Raw genomic sequence first — 18,552 nt, forward strand, 5'->3', positions numbered from 1 at the left:
ATATCCCAAAATTCGCAACTAATTGAGTCTCACATAAAAAAAAAAAAAATAATAATAATAAGAGTTCTGCCTGGTGTCTGGACTCCAAATACAAAGTTATACTGCGATCATGTCGTGTCAGAATTATCGTAATTGAGTGTCTGATTAGTAAACACTGCTCATGTCTTTGAACTCAAAAGAGTTACTAGTAATTACAAAGTTAGGAACTCCAGCTGCTTTTGAATTCTGTTCTTCAATAGTTTAATGTATTTACAAAGTACTTTGCACTTAATCAACAACAAAGCTGCACATGCATCCATACTGGTGTTCAGTAATACTCTATAACTCCAGTCATTTCCGAGTGGGAGGACATGAGCAGCAGGAAGAATCTCTTGCGGTGATTCTGACAGGAGCTGATCGCGGCGCTCTTTAACACTAATGTGAGGAATATAAGCTCTTCTTTCATTAAAGCTATTGACTGTTATATTTGTACCAAAATAAACCCATGACTGCACACATACGGTCACATAATACTGAATAATATATAGACGCGTGCATATAGGAGCCACTGTGAATAGACCAAAGCGTTGCTTGTATCTCGTGGGTGATTGTGGCGGTATTGTAATTTTTTAATTAACAGTATTTGTATGAAGCCAATACATTGTATATTTTTCGTGCTGTATATTTAATGTTCCTATGAGCTGTTTGTAATTAAACACCTGCAATGACTCACATTCACTGGCATTTTATTTTATTCAATATTTCAATTTAAAATGTGCATTTTCTGAGGAATGCAAGGGCTTAACGTTTTTTCAGATTAATTCAAATGTTATATCTTGCCACAATTTTATTTTTTAGAAATCTAGGAAATCGCAATTTTGAACAGGTATATTACCAAACGTTGATAACCGTAAAGAGAGAAGAACGATACAATCGCATGTCGGCGCAGACGATTAACCACTCACATGTGACACTCTCATATCGCTAGGCACCATTCACACAGAATGCACTTTTGTGTTGACAAAGATGCAACACAGGCAGTGGAAAAGGGAAAACATGCAAGAAGATGGGGAGTGAACTTGAGCACCATGGTTTTATAAAGCCGTTTCATGCATGAGACGCTACAAGAGATGCAAGTGCAACAAATGCGTCCATGTTTACATAGAAAAAATAATGGAAAAGCAACGCAATTGAATAAAAAAAACCTGTGAAGAACTACTGCATGTCTGATATTTCATGTTTGCACCATGATGACAGGCTGAAAGCTACTGTTCATTGTTTTTACAGAACATTTATATATAGTTAATAATAGTCTACTGGTGTTATACCTCAAGTAATTTTGAATTTGAATTACCCTGACTTTTTGAGATTTTTTTTTAAAAGCATTTTCCTCGTTTTATTTTTTTAGCATATAATATGTATAAGACAAGTTTGTACAAGACATAGTTCATGCATCATTTATGCAAATATATATATAACAAGTGATTTGCATCCTGTTGACAACTTCATACGTGGTGCACTTGGAATAGAAATTTCTAGAATTTTCTTACTTATAACTTACTTGAGTCATGTTGTAGTTACATGTTTTTTTTTTTTTTTTTTTTTTTTTTTAAGTTGACTAAAAAAAAAAAAAAAAATAAAAATAAAAAATAATCAGTCAAATGCTCTGGGGAAAAAATAAAAATAAAATTTTATTTATTTATTTATTTGTTTGTTTGTTTGTTTGTTTGTTTGTTGCCATAGTGCCCAGCCCTAACTTTTACAATCATGCCGACACAACTAATAGGAAATGTTCTCACAACTTTCACTAATGTTTTTTAAAAGTTATATAAAAATGTTTGGACAAAACGTTCTTAAAGTAATGTTTATGGAATGTTCTTATAACTTGAATGTTTGATACCTATTCTCATATCGCTGAAAAAAAAAAAAAAAAGTTGTGAGATTATTCTTAAAATTAACTTCAATGTTCTGTTTGTAACCTTATTGGAAGTATTGGAATGTTAAGAATTCAAATAATGTTTCAAAAACATTTTGGCTAAAAATAAAATTTGTAGAATGTTCTAAGAAACAATTTTGTAATCTTTGAATAACATTCTAACAAAAAAAAAAAAAAATCACATAAAAAAACTGGTCATTTTAAATGTTCTTAAATAAAATAAAATTAATTAAAATAAAATAAAATAAAATAAAATAAAATAAAATAAAATAAAATAAATGTTCAAATAAAATGTTAAATATTGGGTTAAAAAGAAAAAAATAGAAAGCTGTATGAAACTGTTTTGTAACCTTTAAATAACATTCTATTTGCAGAAATAAAACCAGACATTAACGTTTTTTGAATATTAAAAAAAAATAAGCATTCAGATAAGTAGTTAGTAAAACACTAAGTAACATTTTTTTTAAAATGTTCTAATCACATCAAGAAAACTGGACATTTCAGCATTTTTGAAACTTTGTTTAATGTTCCCACATTTTATAACCTAAATTTGTTACAAAGTGAAAATGTTGGTTTATTTTTCCAACAGGTAGTTCTGGAATCATGTAGAATGTTACCTGATTTGCAGCCATTCATAAAGCATGTTTTCAGCACATGATGATTCAAGTGTAATCTATCCTGAGTGAATCTTTAAGAGTCTGTGAAGCTTCTGAACGAAGAGATGCTTTGTTTTCATGAGATCCGCTCAGTCACAGTGTTTGTTCTTCACTCTAGAATGATGAATAATAGTGTAATACATACGGTAAGGCACGTGTCATGAGACTCGGGGCTCTCTGGGAACTTTGACCACGAGCTCCATGGGATTGATGTTCTTATTACTGAAGGCCTGTCGAATGATCTCCACAGCGTCCTGATGGGTCACATCCTGCAGAGAGACGCCGTCCACCGACACCAGCTCAAAACCAGCCTGAGACACACACAACAGATCCAATGACTCACACTGAACATCAAAACACACACACACACGGATCAACAGGGCTTGATCTTTTACCCGCAGAGCGTCACTAGTAGATGCAGCTCCTCCTGGGAAAATCCTCTCGATCTTCACCATGGGCTGAACCCGGGACTCTGATCCTCCGGATATACTGATCCCTGATCAGACACATAATTACTGCACATCATTACATGCACTTCACTTACAGTATTAATTAGATTAGACTACACACAAAAGTAGCAATGAAACAGAAGCAACAACACGTTATTTCCTGCAATATATATGCAATATAGGAAAACATCACACACATACACACTTCTATTCAGATGCATTAAAATAAAGAACCAGAACACGGTTGATACCCAGAGACTGCTTGGTTTTGCTGATGCGGACGGTGGTGAGCTCAAACTCTGATTCCGTGTGGACGTCACAGGTGCGTTTCTCACATAAAGTCTCTCCTGCGGGTGACACTGTTGAACTATGTGACTTCTTTAGTGAACCAAAGACCTGTGAGAGCAGCGGCCTCTTGTGTCGAGGCGCGTCCACTACAGTAAACAGCACATCTTCTTCGCCCGCTCTCCTCTCTGAATGTCCGTTCCTCACAGGAGATCGTCCTCTTTGTGTGCTGAAAGAGTCATCTGCCGTTTGGCCGGAGTATGAACGCGTGTTCTCCGCCAGCAGCCAGTTGGGAAGGAGCGTGGACGTCCTGGAGGACGTTAATGAGTCTGAATGACCGTAAGTGTCCACAGGGACGTCCAGTAACGGGCTGAAGGCTTTGGACTCGTTCTGGTCTTGACAGCAGGACAGACGCAGCTGCTCCAGACCCTCTGCAAGTTGATTCTGTCTTTCTAGGTCCTCTGCGGCGTGAAGCTCAAATCCACCATGCAGATCTGAGGCAGAAAGACACGCTTTCCATTTGTGATCATGGAGCGCAAAACCAGTCTTAAGTATCACGGTATATCTGTAGCAGTAGTCAAAAATGCACTGTATGGGTTAAAATGGATTTTTCTTTTGTGCCAAAAATCATTAGGATATTAAGGATTAAAACTTAATTTTTGATTAGTAATATGCATTGCCAAGAACTTCATTTGGACAACTTTAAAGGTGATTTTCTCAATATTTAGATTTTGCACCCTCAGATTCCAGATTTTTAAATAGTTGTATCTCAACCAAATATTGTCCTAGCAAACCAAATCTAAATTTACCTTAATTAAATTGGAAACCATGTGTGTTGATAAATATTGCACAACAAAGCCAGGAATTTGAACTAGTTTGAGATTCTATAAGCTTCAAAGATATTTGAATGTCATTGTCATGTAAATGTCAGTTCATTTTACAAATCGAATCCACATTTTAAAAAACAAAACAAAAAACCCTGCAATGTTTTGATGTCTTTTCAGTACATTTTGTTACATTTTCAGTGTTGAATTGCAAGCCTTTGTTAACCTTTTTACAATCGTTTAACATAAAACATTGTTTCAACATTTTCACAACACTGAAACAATTGTTTCAGTTTTGCAAAATCAAATTGCAATGTTTCAGTGTAGCTTCAACAGATCTCTAGTGTTGATTTAGAAGTATTTTGTAAACTTTTTAACAGTCTTTAACACATTGTTTCAACATTTTTTCACAACTGTTTTGACACTGGTCAATCACATACAGGCTGGGAGGAATTAAAGTTAAAGAAGTGCAGCAGATGGAATTATTTAATGGAAGACGGATATAATCTGAGAACTGATGCTCACCTGGTACAGGTGTGATGAGGTGGCGTCGGGGGGCGTGGCCTGACTGAGGAGAGCGGAGAGGAGAACTTCTGCCTAATTAAAACACACGAGACAAACCTAATGAACTATGAAACACTTAAAACTGTGCATTATTTGAAGGTTATTGTAACTTTACGTGAGCGACTCTTCAGAATATCATAAGCTTCCTCTTCAAACAGAGACACCATGCTGTTGAAAAGGGGAAGATCACTGGACGACACGAGCGATCTGAGAGAAACAGACACATGAGCTTCAGCAAAACTACAGTAACTTCTGTACATGTCAGTTCTTAAGTTGCAGTTGAAGTTGATATTATAGCAATACCATAAAAGAGCAAAAGGAAACAAATGAAAACATGAACATTCTAAAGTTGACGTTATCACAGAAATGAGCGAGTAAAGATGTAATATGAAAGCATATCTGAAAGTTTATTGTACAAATAGTATCTGTGTTTTCATCCATTTCCAACTCTTTATGCATATTTTGAATGTACACTTTTAAAAATGTGAATGGAGACACGGTAATCGTGCATAAACACGTAACCAAAACCACATCATGTTTTGGCACGACTGGCCTAATGAAAAGTCTGACCAATGATAGTTAGTCAATTTAAAATGAGCATATTGGTTTGGGTTTTCAACTTGCTTTTGGCCACAACTGTCCATTTCTGTGCATTATTATCTGACCTTTTCTCCCTCTTGATAATTTTTTCTTAAAGGGGTCATCGGATGCTAAGTTCACTTTTTCATGTTGTTCGAACATTAATGTGTGTTGTCAGTGTATGTACAAATCTACCCTACAATGATAAAAATCCATGCAGTGTTTTTAAATAATCTGTAAGAATAATATTCCCTTTTTTCAAATCGAGTCGTTCTCAGATGCCTGACGTTGTGGCGTCACATGACATAGGCCGCTCCCACGATAGTTGATTGACATGAGCGTCTTACCTAAGAACCACCTGTTTGGATGCCCGAGCAGGGATGTAAGTTAGACAAGAATATCTCTGATTGAGGCATTGAGGTGTTGCTGGATGTAATAATGGACATAGTGGTAGTTAGCAAGTTTAGCGGCTAAATGCAGCTAAAGTAAACAGGCTCGTCACTCCACAGAGAGAAGAGAGGGGTCGGGGCGAGCAGAGCTCATTAACATTTAAAGCAACCTCGACCAGAATGAGATGATTTTTGCAGAGCTGATTTTGGCAAGGTAAAAAGGGTGTTGTTTTACACAACCATTGAGAATTTTTGACCAAAGTATATTACAGACTTTTCATTAAGACCCTAAAGAATCATATCACCTTGTGGAAAATGGGCATCCGATGACCCCTTTAAAGGGTTATGAAACTTAAGCACTTTTGAGAAGTTCACATTTATCCACTGTACACATCATTTTGATTATCTTCTGTGCCATTTTGTACTTTCAACTTAAGAACACACTCATGCAACAGTGATGGGTGCTTTAAAATGTAAACTATGTTTCAAATCATTGGTTTTGAGTGTGCATCAAACTGGCCAAATCACATGATTTCAGCAAACAAGGCTGCGTTATATGGTTTTGAACCTTGGTTTCAGGAATTCAGAGGGTTTGTTGAGAGAGGACATTGATCTGGTGAAGCCATGAACCAGTATGTAGGTTTTTTTTTTAAATTGCATTTACACTGTTTTGACCAGCAGATGTCATTAGTGTCGTGTTTAAAGTACTCTGAAACAGTGAATCATTTTGCAAAGTAACTTGTTTAATTGATTTGAAATTTTCAACACTAGATTGATTACAGTGGTGTGTAAAACATTGAGTGTTAGTGAGTGTTTAATCTCTTTCTGAACATATTTCACCTACTTTAGTGCTCCAAATATAAACCAGCATCATTTACACACATTTATCAGATTTGCTCTTAACATTTTATCTCCTAGAATAAAGTTGACGCTTGCACTTCAGATAGTGATGAGCTGTTTAGACACTAAAATGCTTGAATAAAGTTGTCTGAAAACATGATAAATATGCAGTGCAATTCTGTGTTTGTTGGCAGCACTGCTCTGTTCTCACAATATCTTTTATCTTTGGTGTGCAAACTGATGTTATCTCACTCTTCATACATTCACACGTTTGTCTCATGATTAATATCAACTTTTGTCTTCATCTACATTTACATTTTAATGTTCATCTCTTTAGTGAGTTTTGTAGGTCTGTGCTGAGATTTGCTACACTTGACTTTCACACATTATTTTCACTTCAATAATCACACAGCAGTATTTCACTCAAATCATCCACACTTTGTTATGTGCTCAAACTTTTAGTTTTTCTGTTGAACCCGAGCTCTGCAATCTGAGGGTTTTTAAAGGCTCTCATTAACACTGAACACCTGCCTTCACTAATCAGCCCTGTTAATTAGCCTGTTAATGGGTTGTGTGTTTCAAACAAAAGGGATTTAAAGACTTACGAGATTTTCGTTACTTAAAAATGCATCCATGCCAATCAGAATTAGTCAATGAACATTTTTGAGCAATTAACACTTTAGACTGTTGTATTATGTTAAAATCTGGGTATAATCCTTATGGTGTAGGACAAATGAACTGTAATTCAAAGTAATTCAGCAAAATTAAGGTTAAAACAGTTCATTTTTAACATTAATACTTCTCCTGCATTACAAAAAAACAAACAAAAACATGGGCACACATGATTTTTAAAACTGTTTTCACTTTTCATTTTTTTCCCATCAAATCACTTATTCTGTGTACTTTCCTGAGGCTCAAACAATAAGTGCATGGCACTCTCAACACCAAAATCACAGATTTGATTCCCATTTAATTTTACACCAAAACCATCTACCATCAATGCAGTGCAAATTTCTTTAAATAAAAGAATCTGCCAAATGCATAAACGTAAACAGCCTTAGAGGGTGAAATGTGAGGGTCAAACAGACTCACAAACATCATGATCGTAATAAAAAATCATGCACATTCCACAACGCATCAGAGGTTGAAACTGTGCATGCATGTTTATGCAATGAAAAATGTCACAGTATGATTTATTAAAAACAGAAAAGATATTACTTTGCATTTTTGAAAAGTTTTGCAAACAGATGGCAACATTGTCAAAATTATCCCTGTTTAAGCTGACGGGCTGATGCATCCCAGGCCAGTAGTTGGCAATGTAAATAAACACTGCATGCCTATTTTAATTCCTTTTATGTACGGCACTTTGAATTACCGTTGTGTATGAAATGTGCTATATAAATAAACTTGCCTTGCCTTGACATAATACCTATACACTGAATACATAATACACATGTGCATGACAACTTTCCACAATTTTCATAAAATCATGCTTTTGTAGTTTACATGGAGACAATGACGGTATTGTTTTTCAAAAACTTTGAAACCATAAATTTTGAGGTTGCATTTTCAGACCGTTTAGGTGTAAATGAATGCCCAAGGTGAAAACGGTGTCTGTAATCGCCCCTTAGGTTTGCAAATAAAATGCTAGAATTACACCACATCAGTTCTCCTCTCTTATTCTCTTATAAGAGACTTTTTGTTTGTTTATACGTCTCGTTTTCCTCTCACCTGATCTCTCGGAGCAGCAGAAGCTTCTCTGGCGTGTTCAGGATGGCCAGTAGCGGATGCACAAGTGTCGTAAGCCCTCGCTCTGACAAATACTGTAAGAGCAGCACATGAGTTTTGTCTCTGGATAAACAAAACCTTTACTTATTTGACAACATCAGCATGGGTAGATGAATCTCCTTTACCCGCTTACAGATTTCCATGAGCACGACCACGTCTTCATCCTCCAGCAGTCTGACGGCCATTTCTCGCAGCTGAGACATCGCATCCCGCTCAGATAAACCAGCATCACACCTGCCTGTAAACATGCAGTAAAATCAGGTTTCAATCATTTTAAAAAGTTTAAGTAATAGAGGAGTTTAGTGTTTTAATTAATTTAATTTTAAAGAGTTTGCAATGCATTTTGTGATTGTTTTCTGTATGAAGGACCCATGCAGTGCTGTTTCAGATTTAGTTCAAAGAACATGATGTCTAGTATTACCCAGACTGCTCTCTGAGCGAGATGGAGATCTGGAGCGGGATCTTGAGGAATCTCGCTTTCGGAAGAGACCGAAGAACGTTTTTGAGCGATGCAGTGGCCTGCTTCCATCTTCTCCTTTTTCTGTCTGCTTCCTCTTGTGTTTCTTTTCCTCCTCTGTGAAAACAGCAGACACAAAGCGTTTGCTTTAATGATACTGAAATCAGATCTTGTTTTGTTAAATTTGATCATAGTCAAACATTGCATATAAAAGCTTCTGCACTTCTAAAATTAACAAAGTGGTATTTGTTTACCATTTTATAAATGGTATAGCAAAATATGGCACCAAAATGAATTTTCCTGAAACCAAAATTATAGTTTTCACTTAGCCTAAACTGAAAATAGTTTATTTAATAATTAATAAAATGTATTAAATATTGAACACTTGATAGAAAGTGTTTTGTCTGAATATTTTTCTGTATGTGGCTGCATATGACTGGTCAACCTTACCTGACACAGTCACGTGACTTCGTGTTCGGCGTATCGGAGGACTCGGTCGGCTGAGAGCCATTAGCAGAGATGTTTTTCTGCCCTCAACTCTTCTCTCTCCTAACTCTTCTTCGCTCCGGATCACAGAGTCCTGCAGCAGTTCAGTGGGTCCTCGGCTCAGCGTCCGCAGCTGCTCCGACTGACCGCCACCGTCGGTGGAATCTGGATGAAACTGGGTCTCAGTGGAGCCGCGGACGTCTGACATTTTGGCTCCTAAGGGCAAACTAACGGGCAGAGTCGCTTGAGAGAGACCGCTCACGGAGCCCAGGGGCGTTCCAGAGGACAGAGACGAGGTGGACGAGTGAGACTCCGAGCCTTGTGAAGACGAATAGATGGTTCCGCTGCCTGCTGGAGGAGGTCAAAGATCAATGTACTGAGAAATTAACCCACATATTGTGAAACAAAACTCACCTTTATTCATCCAGCTGAGTTCTGTCACCATTTCTTTGTAGGCTGGATATCTGCCTGCTTCCTGTAAACAAAACGGTTATTTCACATTTATATACAAGCTTTCAATCAACACAGAATATCATATGTGACCCAGGACCACAAAACCAGTCATATTTTTTGAAACTGAGATTTATGCATCATCTGAAAGCTTAATACTTTTTCCATTGATGTATGGTTTGTTAGCACAATATTTTGCTGAGATACAACTATTTGAAAATCTGGAATAAAAAATATTGAGGAAATCGCCTTTAAAGCTGTCCAAATGAAGTTCTTAGCAATGCATATTAGTAATCATAAATTAAGTTTTGATATATTTACAGTAGGAAATTTACAAAATATCTTCATGGAACATGATCTTTACGTAATATCCTCACGACACAAAAGAAAAATCAATAATTTTGACCCATACAATGTATTGCTACTTAAGACTGGTTTTGTGGTCCAGGGTCACATTTTATCTGTAATCTTTAAGCTTTTACATCAGCCTGAAAACCTAAACCCTGTTTTTGGTTTTCTGATGTCAGTTAATGATCACATTACATGCAGGTAAACAAATAAAATATTTAATTGTTTTTTAGTAAGAAGTAAGCAAAACAATTTTATAAGCAAAACAATTTTGATTGTTTTTATTCTAAAATCACTTAATCACTTAGTCTTACATTCTTAGTATTTAATTAATATTCCAGCAAATAAAAAATACATTCATGGTTCCCAGTTGGATAATAGTTACATGACGTGCATTCAAACATAAAATAGTTTAATATTTTAATAATTGTAATAATTTATTTTGATTTTTAAATATTTATTTGAGTTTATATTGTTTATGGTTTAACTGTTTGTGTCTTATTTGAATTGTTTTTTTTTTTTTATATTATTTATTTTAATTTTGCATTTTTTTTTTTTTAAAATTATTTTTTCAATAATTAACCAACACACCTGTATGTTTACTGTTCTCTGATGTTGGTTAATGCTCACTTAACATTTAGGTAAACAATAAAATATCATATATAAAACATTCATTTTTAGTAATAGCTTTAATTGCCTTTTTTATTTTTAATTTCTTTTTTTTATGATTTTTTACTTTTTCATGACTTATTAGCTTATGAGTTATTAGCTTTTCATCTTTTTTATTTATTTATTGACTATTTTGTCTGTACTGGCAAAAAAAAAGTATTAACACACAGCAGGATGCTCTTTTTTGCTCCAAACCATTTGGTTCCTTATCATGAATGTTTGGAGGCAGGTGGCATGTTTAATATGGACACAAAGAGTGTATGAGTTTGCAGGAATACCTGATCCAGGAACAGAGTGAATAATGCACAGCCCGACACACACAGAAACCAGAGAGCCACATCAGCCATCTGCTGTGTGTATGTGTGTGTGACTCACTTTAATAGTCAGTATGACATGAGGATGACTCTTCAGCACCTCCACTGCTCTGTAATGATTAATGTTCTCAAAGCTCACACCATTGGCCGACAGGATCTGATCCCCCATCTTAACTCCGCCCTGTTCCGCCAGACCGCCAGGATCCAGCCTGCAAACAGCCAATCAGACACAACACTAGTGTTACATTCACATCAAAACAAAAATATTAATAAAAGCTACAATATGATACTAAAATAACCCAGGCAACATCATCTGACTTTCTGTCTCATGTTAAGACTTTCAAACTTTAAGCTTTAAAAATCATTTTAAATGTTCAGACAAGTCTTTGTCAAGATAGCATCAGCGTTTAATGACTTTTTTGATCTAACCGATGAATTTATGTTTAATTTGTTTTACTTATTTTAGTGTTAATCCACCCGAAGGACTTCAAAAATGCTGTCAAATCAAATCAAATGTTTAGAAACTGTATGTTCAGTGCTGTACTGACTTGGAGACGTAGATGCCCAGGTTGTATTCTCGTCCTCCACGGATGTTGAGTCCCAGGCAGGGCTGGTGGTGAGAGAGATGCAGGTGAACCGTTCGACACAGGGCTCCATCTGAGCTGTACACCGAGACGGGAGCGTCCGATTCCTCCACCACCATCCGCCGATGGATCAGATCCACCCTAAACACACAAACACACACGTTGAGGATCTCAGCTCTGGACTCAAAGCGCGCGATTAGGTTGGTGACACCCACCACGTGGTTTTCTCATTAGTGTAGCGAAGGCCAGGCACGCGTCCCACCCGCTGGACGAGCAGACGGAGACGAGCGTGACCCGTCAGCACCTTCACAGCGCTGCTCATGCTGATGTTCTCCAGACTCACACCGTTCACCTCCAACAGCTTATCACCCACACACAGACCCGCCAGCTCTACACAAACACACACATGTTAATGTTGTAAAATTCATCAATTATGAAACCAAAATGTACACAGAGCCTCGGACCTGCGGCGCTGTTTTTCTGCACTCTGCTGATGAAGACGCCGAGTCCGTGTTCAGATCCTCCTCGCACGCTGAAGCCCAGCTGACCATCGTCACCCCTGATGACCGTCAAGCTCACGATCTCACCTGCAGACAGACATGCGCTCAGTGTTCAGTTCTCAGCGCTTTTGTGGTTCATTCAGAGTCACTTCACCTGCCTCACCTGTCTCGGCCTCCATCTGGGGGTCTCAATCTCATCAGAGATGCTGAACTGATCCCAGAACGCCAGATCTCTCAGCTCACTGCTTCACAAACAGAGACAGCCATCGATCAATCAAAACGTCAAATGCCTCAGATATTTAAAATAGAGTGATTTTAATATGGTTTCATTCAAAATATTTTATCTCACAATTTGGACTGTTTTCCTCACAATTCTCAGTAGTGATGGGAAGTTCGGATCATTTTACCGACTCGGACCTTTGAGTCTCGTTCAGCAAAATGAACAAATCTTTTTTCGAGTCATTTCGTTCATTTTAGCAAAATATAACTAAAATGTTACCTGTTACCTCCCTAACACATCTACTGCTTACACAAACGCTGATCACACTACAAACAAGACAAAACTATAATGCTATAAGAAACAGAAAAGATTCATTCATTGTATACCTGGGTCTTTAGTCTATGATTCGATCACCTCGCCTCTTATCTGACAAGTTTTCGGGTTTGAGTCGTTTGTTCATCACCTGACACCCCAATTAGCTAACCAACGCAGTCTGAGCCAGAAAGAAAACTGATTAGTTCATCTCTCGAGTCTTCGGGTTCGAGTCGTTCGTTCATCACGTGACAGCCCCATAAGGTGAACAAACGACTCTAAAAACCCGAAGACGAACTGAGAGATATAAACTTGCAGTTGTCAGGAAAAAAAAAGTCAGAATTGTAAGATAAAAAGTCGCAGTTACCATTTTTATTTTTTATTTAATTGTAAAAAAAAAAAAAAAAAAAAAAAACATTTGCGAGATATAAAGTTGCAGTTGACAGAAAAAAAGTCAGAATTGTGAGATAAAGTCGCAATTACCATTTATATTTCTAATTCTATTGTTTAAAAAAAAATAAAAATGTGATTTTGATGTAAACTCAGAATTCAGAGAAAAAAAAGTCTGAATTGTCAGATAAAAGTTGCAACAGCCTTTTTAAATTTGTTATCCAGTGGTGAAAACATGCTGTTATTATTTTAAAATATAAAAGATATTATTTCTGCTATTCAAGGGTAAAACCATGGTACTTTGATATTTAGCATTATATTAACTGATCACAACATTCATACACAGCAGTACAGTATTGGAATACATGATTTTACCATATTTATGGTAGTGTTAGTTGTAGTGAAGCAATTCGCTGGTGATGTAAATTATTTTAAAATTTTTTTGTTGTTGTTGTTTTGTTTTTTGCTTGATTCATGAACGCGCTCTCTTAATGAACGTGATGCTGTTGACGAAGCGCGTGCCATAATCCCGCGCTGACGCGCGCGCGTTCACGACACTCAGGTGTCATTCAGCACCTCAGACAGCAGCAGCCCGGTCAAACTAACACAAACAACCACTAACTTATCTGTCAACAGCTGTCGATATACAAATAATGTGTAATATGTTCAAACTCAAACTAGCGATGAGCAGCAGATCCGTTATATCCGTTATATGTTTGAATACCGTCAATATGAAACGCTCCGTGCTGCTTCAGTCATTAAACATCACACTGAGAGACGCTACAGGTGGATAAATACCTTTCTAAAACCACAACCACTCTCTAATCGACACTCACAGACACTTTAAGCGACAGATGAAACTTTTACCTGTGTAAATTGTACCTGTTTCCATCCTGAGGTGAGCATCGTAATTTCTGACGCCCGCGGCTGTAAACCGTCCTCTGCCGTGACCCGCTCTCTGATTGGCTGCATTGGGAAGGTTGACGGATTCCTATAGGACTCTACACCTGTCAATCTTCACTCTGAGGCGGATCCTGTATTTATTAGTTATATGTCAATTGTTGTATGTGTACGCAGGTTTATGAGCTCATATCATCTGAGAGACTACATTAACATATTTGTACACTTTAACGTTTATTTCTTCTTTATTTTTACGTTTAAATGCATTTTTAATGTAATAATAGTATTTCATATACATTTAATATTAATTAAATATATTTTAATATTTAATATTTTTATATTTTTTTATATTATCTATATTTTATGGATATTTTATTAATAATATTTTTAATATGTTTTCATTTTTTTTGTCTATTTCATTAAATATTTGTACGTTTGTCACACCAGTGTTTTATTCAGTTTATTTCATAACCATGCACATAATAATCTGCACTTTTACAAAAGACTGAAGTGTAAAGAATAAATGAAAATAAACAAGAAAATTTTAAAAAGACATTTCAGTGTTTAAAACATTAGACATTTAACAAAAAGGAATTTTATGTAGTAAAGGAAAAAAAATAATTTTAGTTGTGGTGTGTGAGTGCGTGCGTGCGTGCGTGCGTGCGTGCGTGCGTGTGTGTGTGTGTGTTGGTGGTCTGAAGTGTCAATCATCAAGGCCGTCCCCTCATTAGAGTTTAGGATCAGTCTGTCACATAGACACTCTCAGACGAGACACACACACACACACACACACAGAATAAAGCATTATATAATTATATGTTTTCAGAAAACTGTTGAGTTGATTTCAAGGCAAGTTAATTTTTTAATTTTCAAAGATGCTGTAGTGGTTTTCATCATGGTTTGATAGGAATCTAATTGTCTTGTGTCTCCTCCGTTTTCTGAATCCAGCTGACAGCCATCCGGACAGCAGTGAGATCGGCTTTATCTCCAAACTCCTTCTCGTGGTGCTCCAGCAGAATCCCCTACAACACAAACACATCCATATGTTTCATATGTTTGGACGTTTTAAAATCATGTAACATGAAGATGATTGACATACACTACCTGGTTCTCTGGTCCAATCACATAAAGGCCTCCTAAAACGTACCCCTCCCCCTCCCTGTTGCCATGGTAACCTCTTCTCCACACCTGCAGCAGGTTCCTCCAAACACCAAAGCGAGCGAATCCCGAACTCCTCATCGTCCGCCGCTTCACACCATAGAAACACATCTGAAACAGCCAAGAAATATGTATTTTGCTTTATAAGATATTTTACAATAATATAATAATATGAAATATCTCAAAACACTGCTTGACCAGTCAAATTAGACCAGAATTTTATTTTTTAATTAAGATATTTTGTAGTAACATAATAGGATGAAATTAGACCACTACTACATTGTTATTTTATTTTATTTTATTTTACTTTATAAAATTATAAAATATCATATATATATTATATATATATATATATATATATATATATATATATATATATATATATATATATATATATATATATATATATATATATATATAATTTAACAATATAATTTATATATATATGTAATTTAACAACATGTCAGTGACCACAGTAATTTTTATAGCAAGAAACTAAGAAAATATGGGCAAGAAATCTGTTTAGTTTTATAAGATATTTTACAATAATATAATATTACATATCTTAAAAGACTCCTTGACCAGTCAAATTAGACCAGAATGTTTCTTTAGTTATTTTTTTAATTAAGTTATTTTATAGTAACATAATAGTATGAAATTAGACCACTACAATATTTTATTTTATTTTATTTTATTTTATTTTATTTTATTTTATTTTATTTTATTTTTTTTTTATTTTTTTTTTTTTTTTTTTTTTAGATAATTTAACAACATGTCAGTGGCCACAGTAATTTTCATAGCAAGAAACAGAATAAAATATGGCAAAATATATTTAAAAAAGGCAAAATACAAAGTAAAATATTAATAAAGTATGAATAAATAAAATAAAAAACCAAAATGATGCAAAAGATTTGTACTACATTTGCATTATATAAAATCACAAAAAATATATATAAAATGCGTAAATCTTTTAAATATAATATATACATTGTATATGTTATATATAAATATTATAAATATTTTATAAAACATATAATTTACAAAATACTGCTAGAGAAGTGATGACTAAATATTTCAAGCAAATAAATTCCTGATGACTTTCTAATGAATCTGAGCTTTTCTAACTATATTTAATTAATTCTGACAACAAACTAATGAACTAACCAAATGTCTACTTAAACAGCACAATTATGTCATGATCTGCAACCATGTTCGTTTATGTATGTCATTTCATGAGTTTGTGTTGAAAACTGCACCAGTAATGACCTGCTGATCGAGGAAGATCTGTCCATCAAAGTAGGCTCTGAAGTCGTGAATCTCTGAGCCGATGTTCTCTTTGACCACAGCGACCAGAGCCACTCCACGCTCGTCTAACTGAGGCTTCAGAGAGGAGAGATCAGACGCCTCCTGACACAAAACACACACATACAGCACTGTAAGGAGATGTGTGTGTGTGTGATTGTATATGCATGATAACATGAGAAACACACACACCTCTCTGCACAGAGATCATCCTGGCCGTCTGACAGCCATAATAACGGCTCCCGTTCGCTCCCACAGTGAGACGGCTTTAAAATTCACCTCGTCTTCTGATTCCAAAAAGTAACAAATTACATTTTGCAGCAATGCATTAACATTTGTGAACATGTGGCTGTAATGTAAATGACATGTCGTGATCTCTGACCTCCGCTGGTGGACGTGAGCTCTGCGCTGGCCAGCGTGTCCAGAGACGTGTGGTCCGGCTTGGTCAGAAACAGATCCGTGTTTGCCAGCAGAATGTAAACTACAACAACACACACTCCTGCAGACCACAAACCCACACACACACCCTCCAGATCCTGCAGAAACACTGCAACGCACACAACAATTCATGCAATTCATTTAATGCTGTTGCTCTATAAATTTCTCAGCCAATTGCACTGTTTTCACTCTTATTTTGCACTGTTCTCAATTTTATCTGTATGCAGCAGTGCTGAAAATTTCTTCAGCAATATGAATATAAAATATTTGTCATGCCACTGTGTTAAAATATTGACTGATCACAGTATTAAAATATCAGTTATTAATGTTCATGGTTCTCTGATGTTGGTTAATGGCCACATGGAATACAGCTAAATAAATTAAACATTTTTTTAAAATGATTATTATTATTTTTTAGTGTTTGATATTGTTTTTATTTTTAAAAATGGAATCAAATTATTTAAAGTATTTGTTTTTTTGGCATTTTATTGTATTATTTATTTAATTATTTAAAATAAAATTTTGCTCAAACATCAGTGCAACACAAAAAAACATCTTTGGCCAGTCACTGTGTTAAAATATTGACCGATCACAGTATTAAAATGTAAATTATCAGTTATTAATAATTAAATAACACATTCACATGTTCACAGTTCTATGGTTAATGGTCACATGACATGCAACTAAACTAATTCAATATTTTTTAGAATTAATGTTTTTTAAAAAGTGTTTGATATTGTTTAGATTTTTTTATGGAATTAAATTATTTAAATTATTTGTTTTATTTTGCTTTTTTTGTATTAGTTATTTAATTATTTTAAATAGAATTTTGCTAAAACATCAATACAACAAAAACAAATAATAAAAAAAAAAAAAAATATATATATATATATATAAATGATTTTAATTTGCATTTCATTGTATTATTTTTTTTATTAATTTAAATAAAATTTTCTATTTTTTTCAATACCACACAAAAAGCTTCGGCCAGCCACTGTTAAAATGTTGACTGATCACAGAATTATAAGGAATTAGGACTCCTAACAGACTAAATATTAAAAAAATGATTATCAAAAATCAATATTCATACTTACTGTCTGCTGTAGACGATTCCAGTGGTTTGTCCTGTATCTCGCACTGAAACTACAGCCTCAAACACACACACATATCTAACAGAATGATTAGCATAAAACCAGCATTAACCAATCAGGAGAGAGAACAGAAAGACACTCTGACCTGTCAAACAGTTTCCAGTAACTGCTGAATTAAATCCTCCTTCAGATTTAGAAATATGCCAGTGATATTCTCACAGTCAATAAAACATCAGCTTGATAATAAATCACATTGTTTTGTATGCCTGGACTAATCTGAGAACACAGAAGCAGTAGCAATAAAATAAAGCTGCGATTCCCAACTGTTTTTGTCAGCTGAACCATTTTGATTTACAATTTAAAATGAATATTTTAGTCATTTTAACAACACATTCACATGTTCAGTGTTCTGTGATGTCAGTTAATGGTCACATGACGTGCAGCTAAATTAATAAAATATTTATTTTTTTCCTTTCTTTTTCTTTTTTTCTGTAAAGTGTATTGTATTGTATTGTATTTTTATTTATATAAACAATAAATATTTATTTGTTTTATTATTATTTTTAATTAATTAATTTCTTCATTATTCATGTATTTTATTTGATTAATTATTAGCTTTTTTCCCAGTTTGGGAAACCCTAAAA

The 18,552-nt window shown here is 35.0% G+C and overlaps 1 protein-coding gene and 1 pseudogene across 6 annotated transcripts; both read right to left on the reverse strand.

Moving 5' to 3' along the window:
* Nucleotides 1–2,599: 2,599 nt before the first annotated feature.
* Nucleotides 2,600–13,995, reverse strand: pdzd7b (PDZ domain containing 7b). 6 transcript variants are annotated; one of them, XM_051124682.1, is made up of 16 exons: nt 13,902–13,995; nt 12,261–12,339; nt 12,062–12,184; nt 11,813–11,987; nt 11,562–11,738; nt 11,075–11,222; nt 9,647–9,707; nt 9,197–9,583; nt 8,711–8,863; nt 8,415–8,527; nt 8,233–8,324; nt 4,809–4,900; nt 4,655–4,726; nt 3,272–3,817; nt 2,967–3,067; nt 2,600–2,882 (listed from the first exon to the last, which is right to left on the reverse strand). In XM_051124682.1, the coding sequence occupies exons 2-16, from the start codon at nt 12,274–12,276 to the stop codon at nt 2,730–2,732; spliced, it is 2,409 nt and encodes an 802-aa protein (XP_050980639.1). In that variant the 5' UTR covers nt 12,277–12,339; nt 13,902–13,995; the 3' UTR covers nt 2,600–2,729. The 6 variants fall into 6 exon arrangements, with proteins under 6 accessions (XP_050980639.1, XP_050980638.1, XP_050980641.1 ...); XM_051124681.1 differs by having other exon boundaries at nt 13,887–13,994; XM_051124684.1 differs by having other exon boundaries at nt 9,197–9,580; nt 12,261–12,342; nt 13,887–13,994.
* Nucleotides 13,996–14,357: 362 nt separating this feature from the next.
* On the reverse strand, nt 14,358–18,477 carry LOC127174308 (peroxiredoxin-like 2A; annotated as a pseudogene).
* Between the last annotated feature and the right edge of the window lie 75 nt (nt 18,478–18,552).

The sequence above is a fragment of the Labeo rohita genome, chromosome 12 (genome assembly GCF_022985175.1).
Source record: "Labeo rohita strain BAU-BD-2019 chromosome 12, IGBB_LRoh.1.0, whole genome shotgun sequence".
NCBI lineage: Eukaryota > Metazoa > Chordata > Actinopteri > Cypriniformes > Cyprinidae > Labeo > Labeo rohita.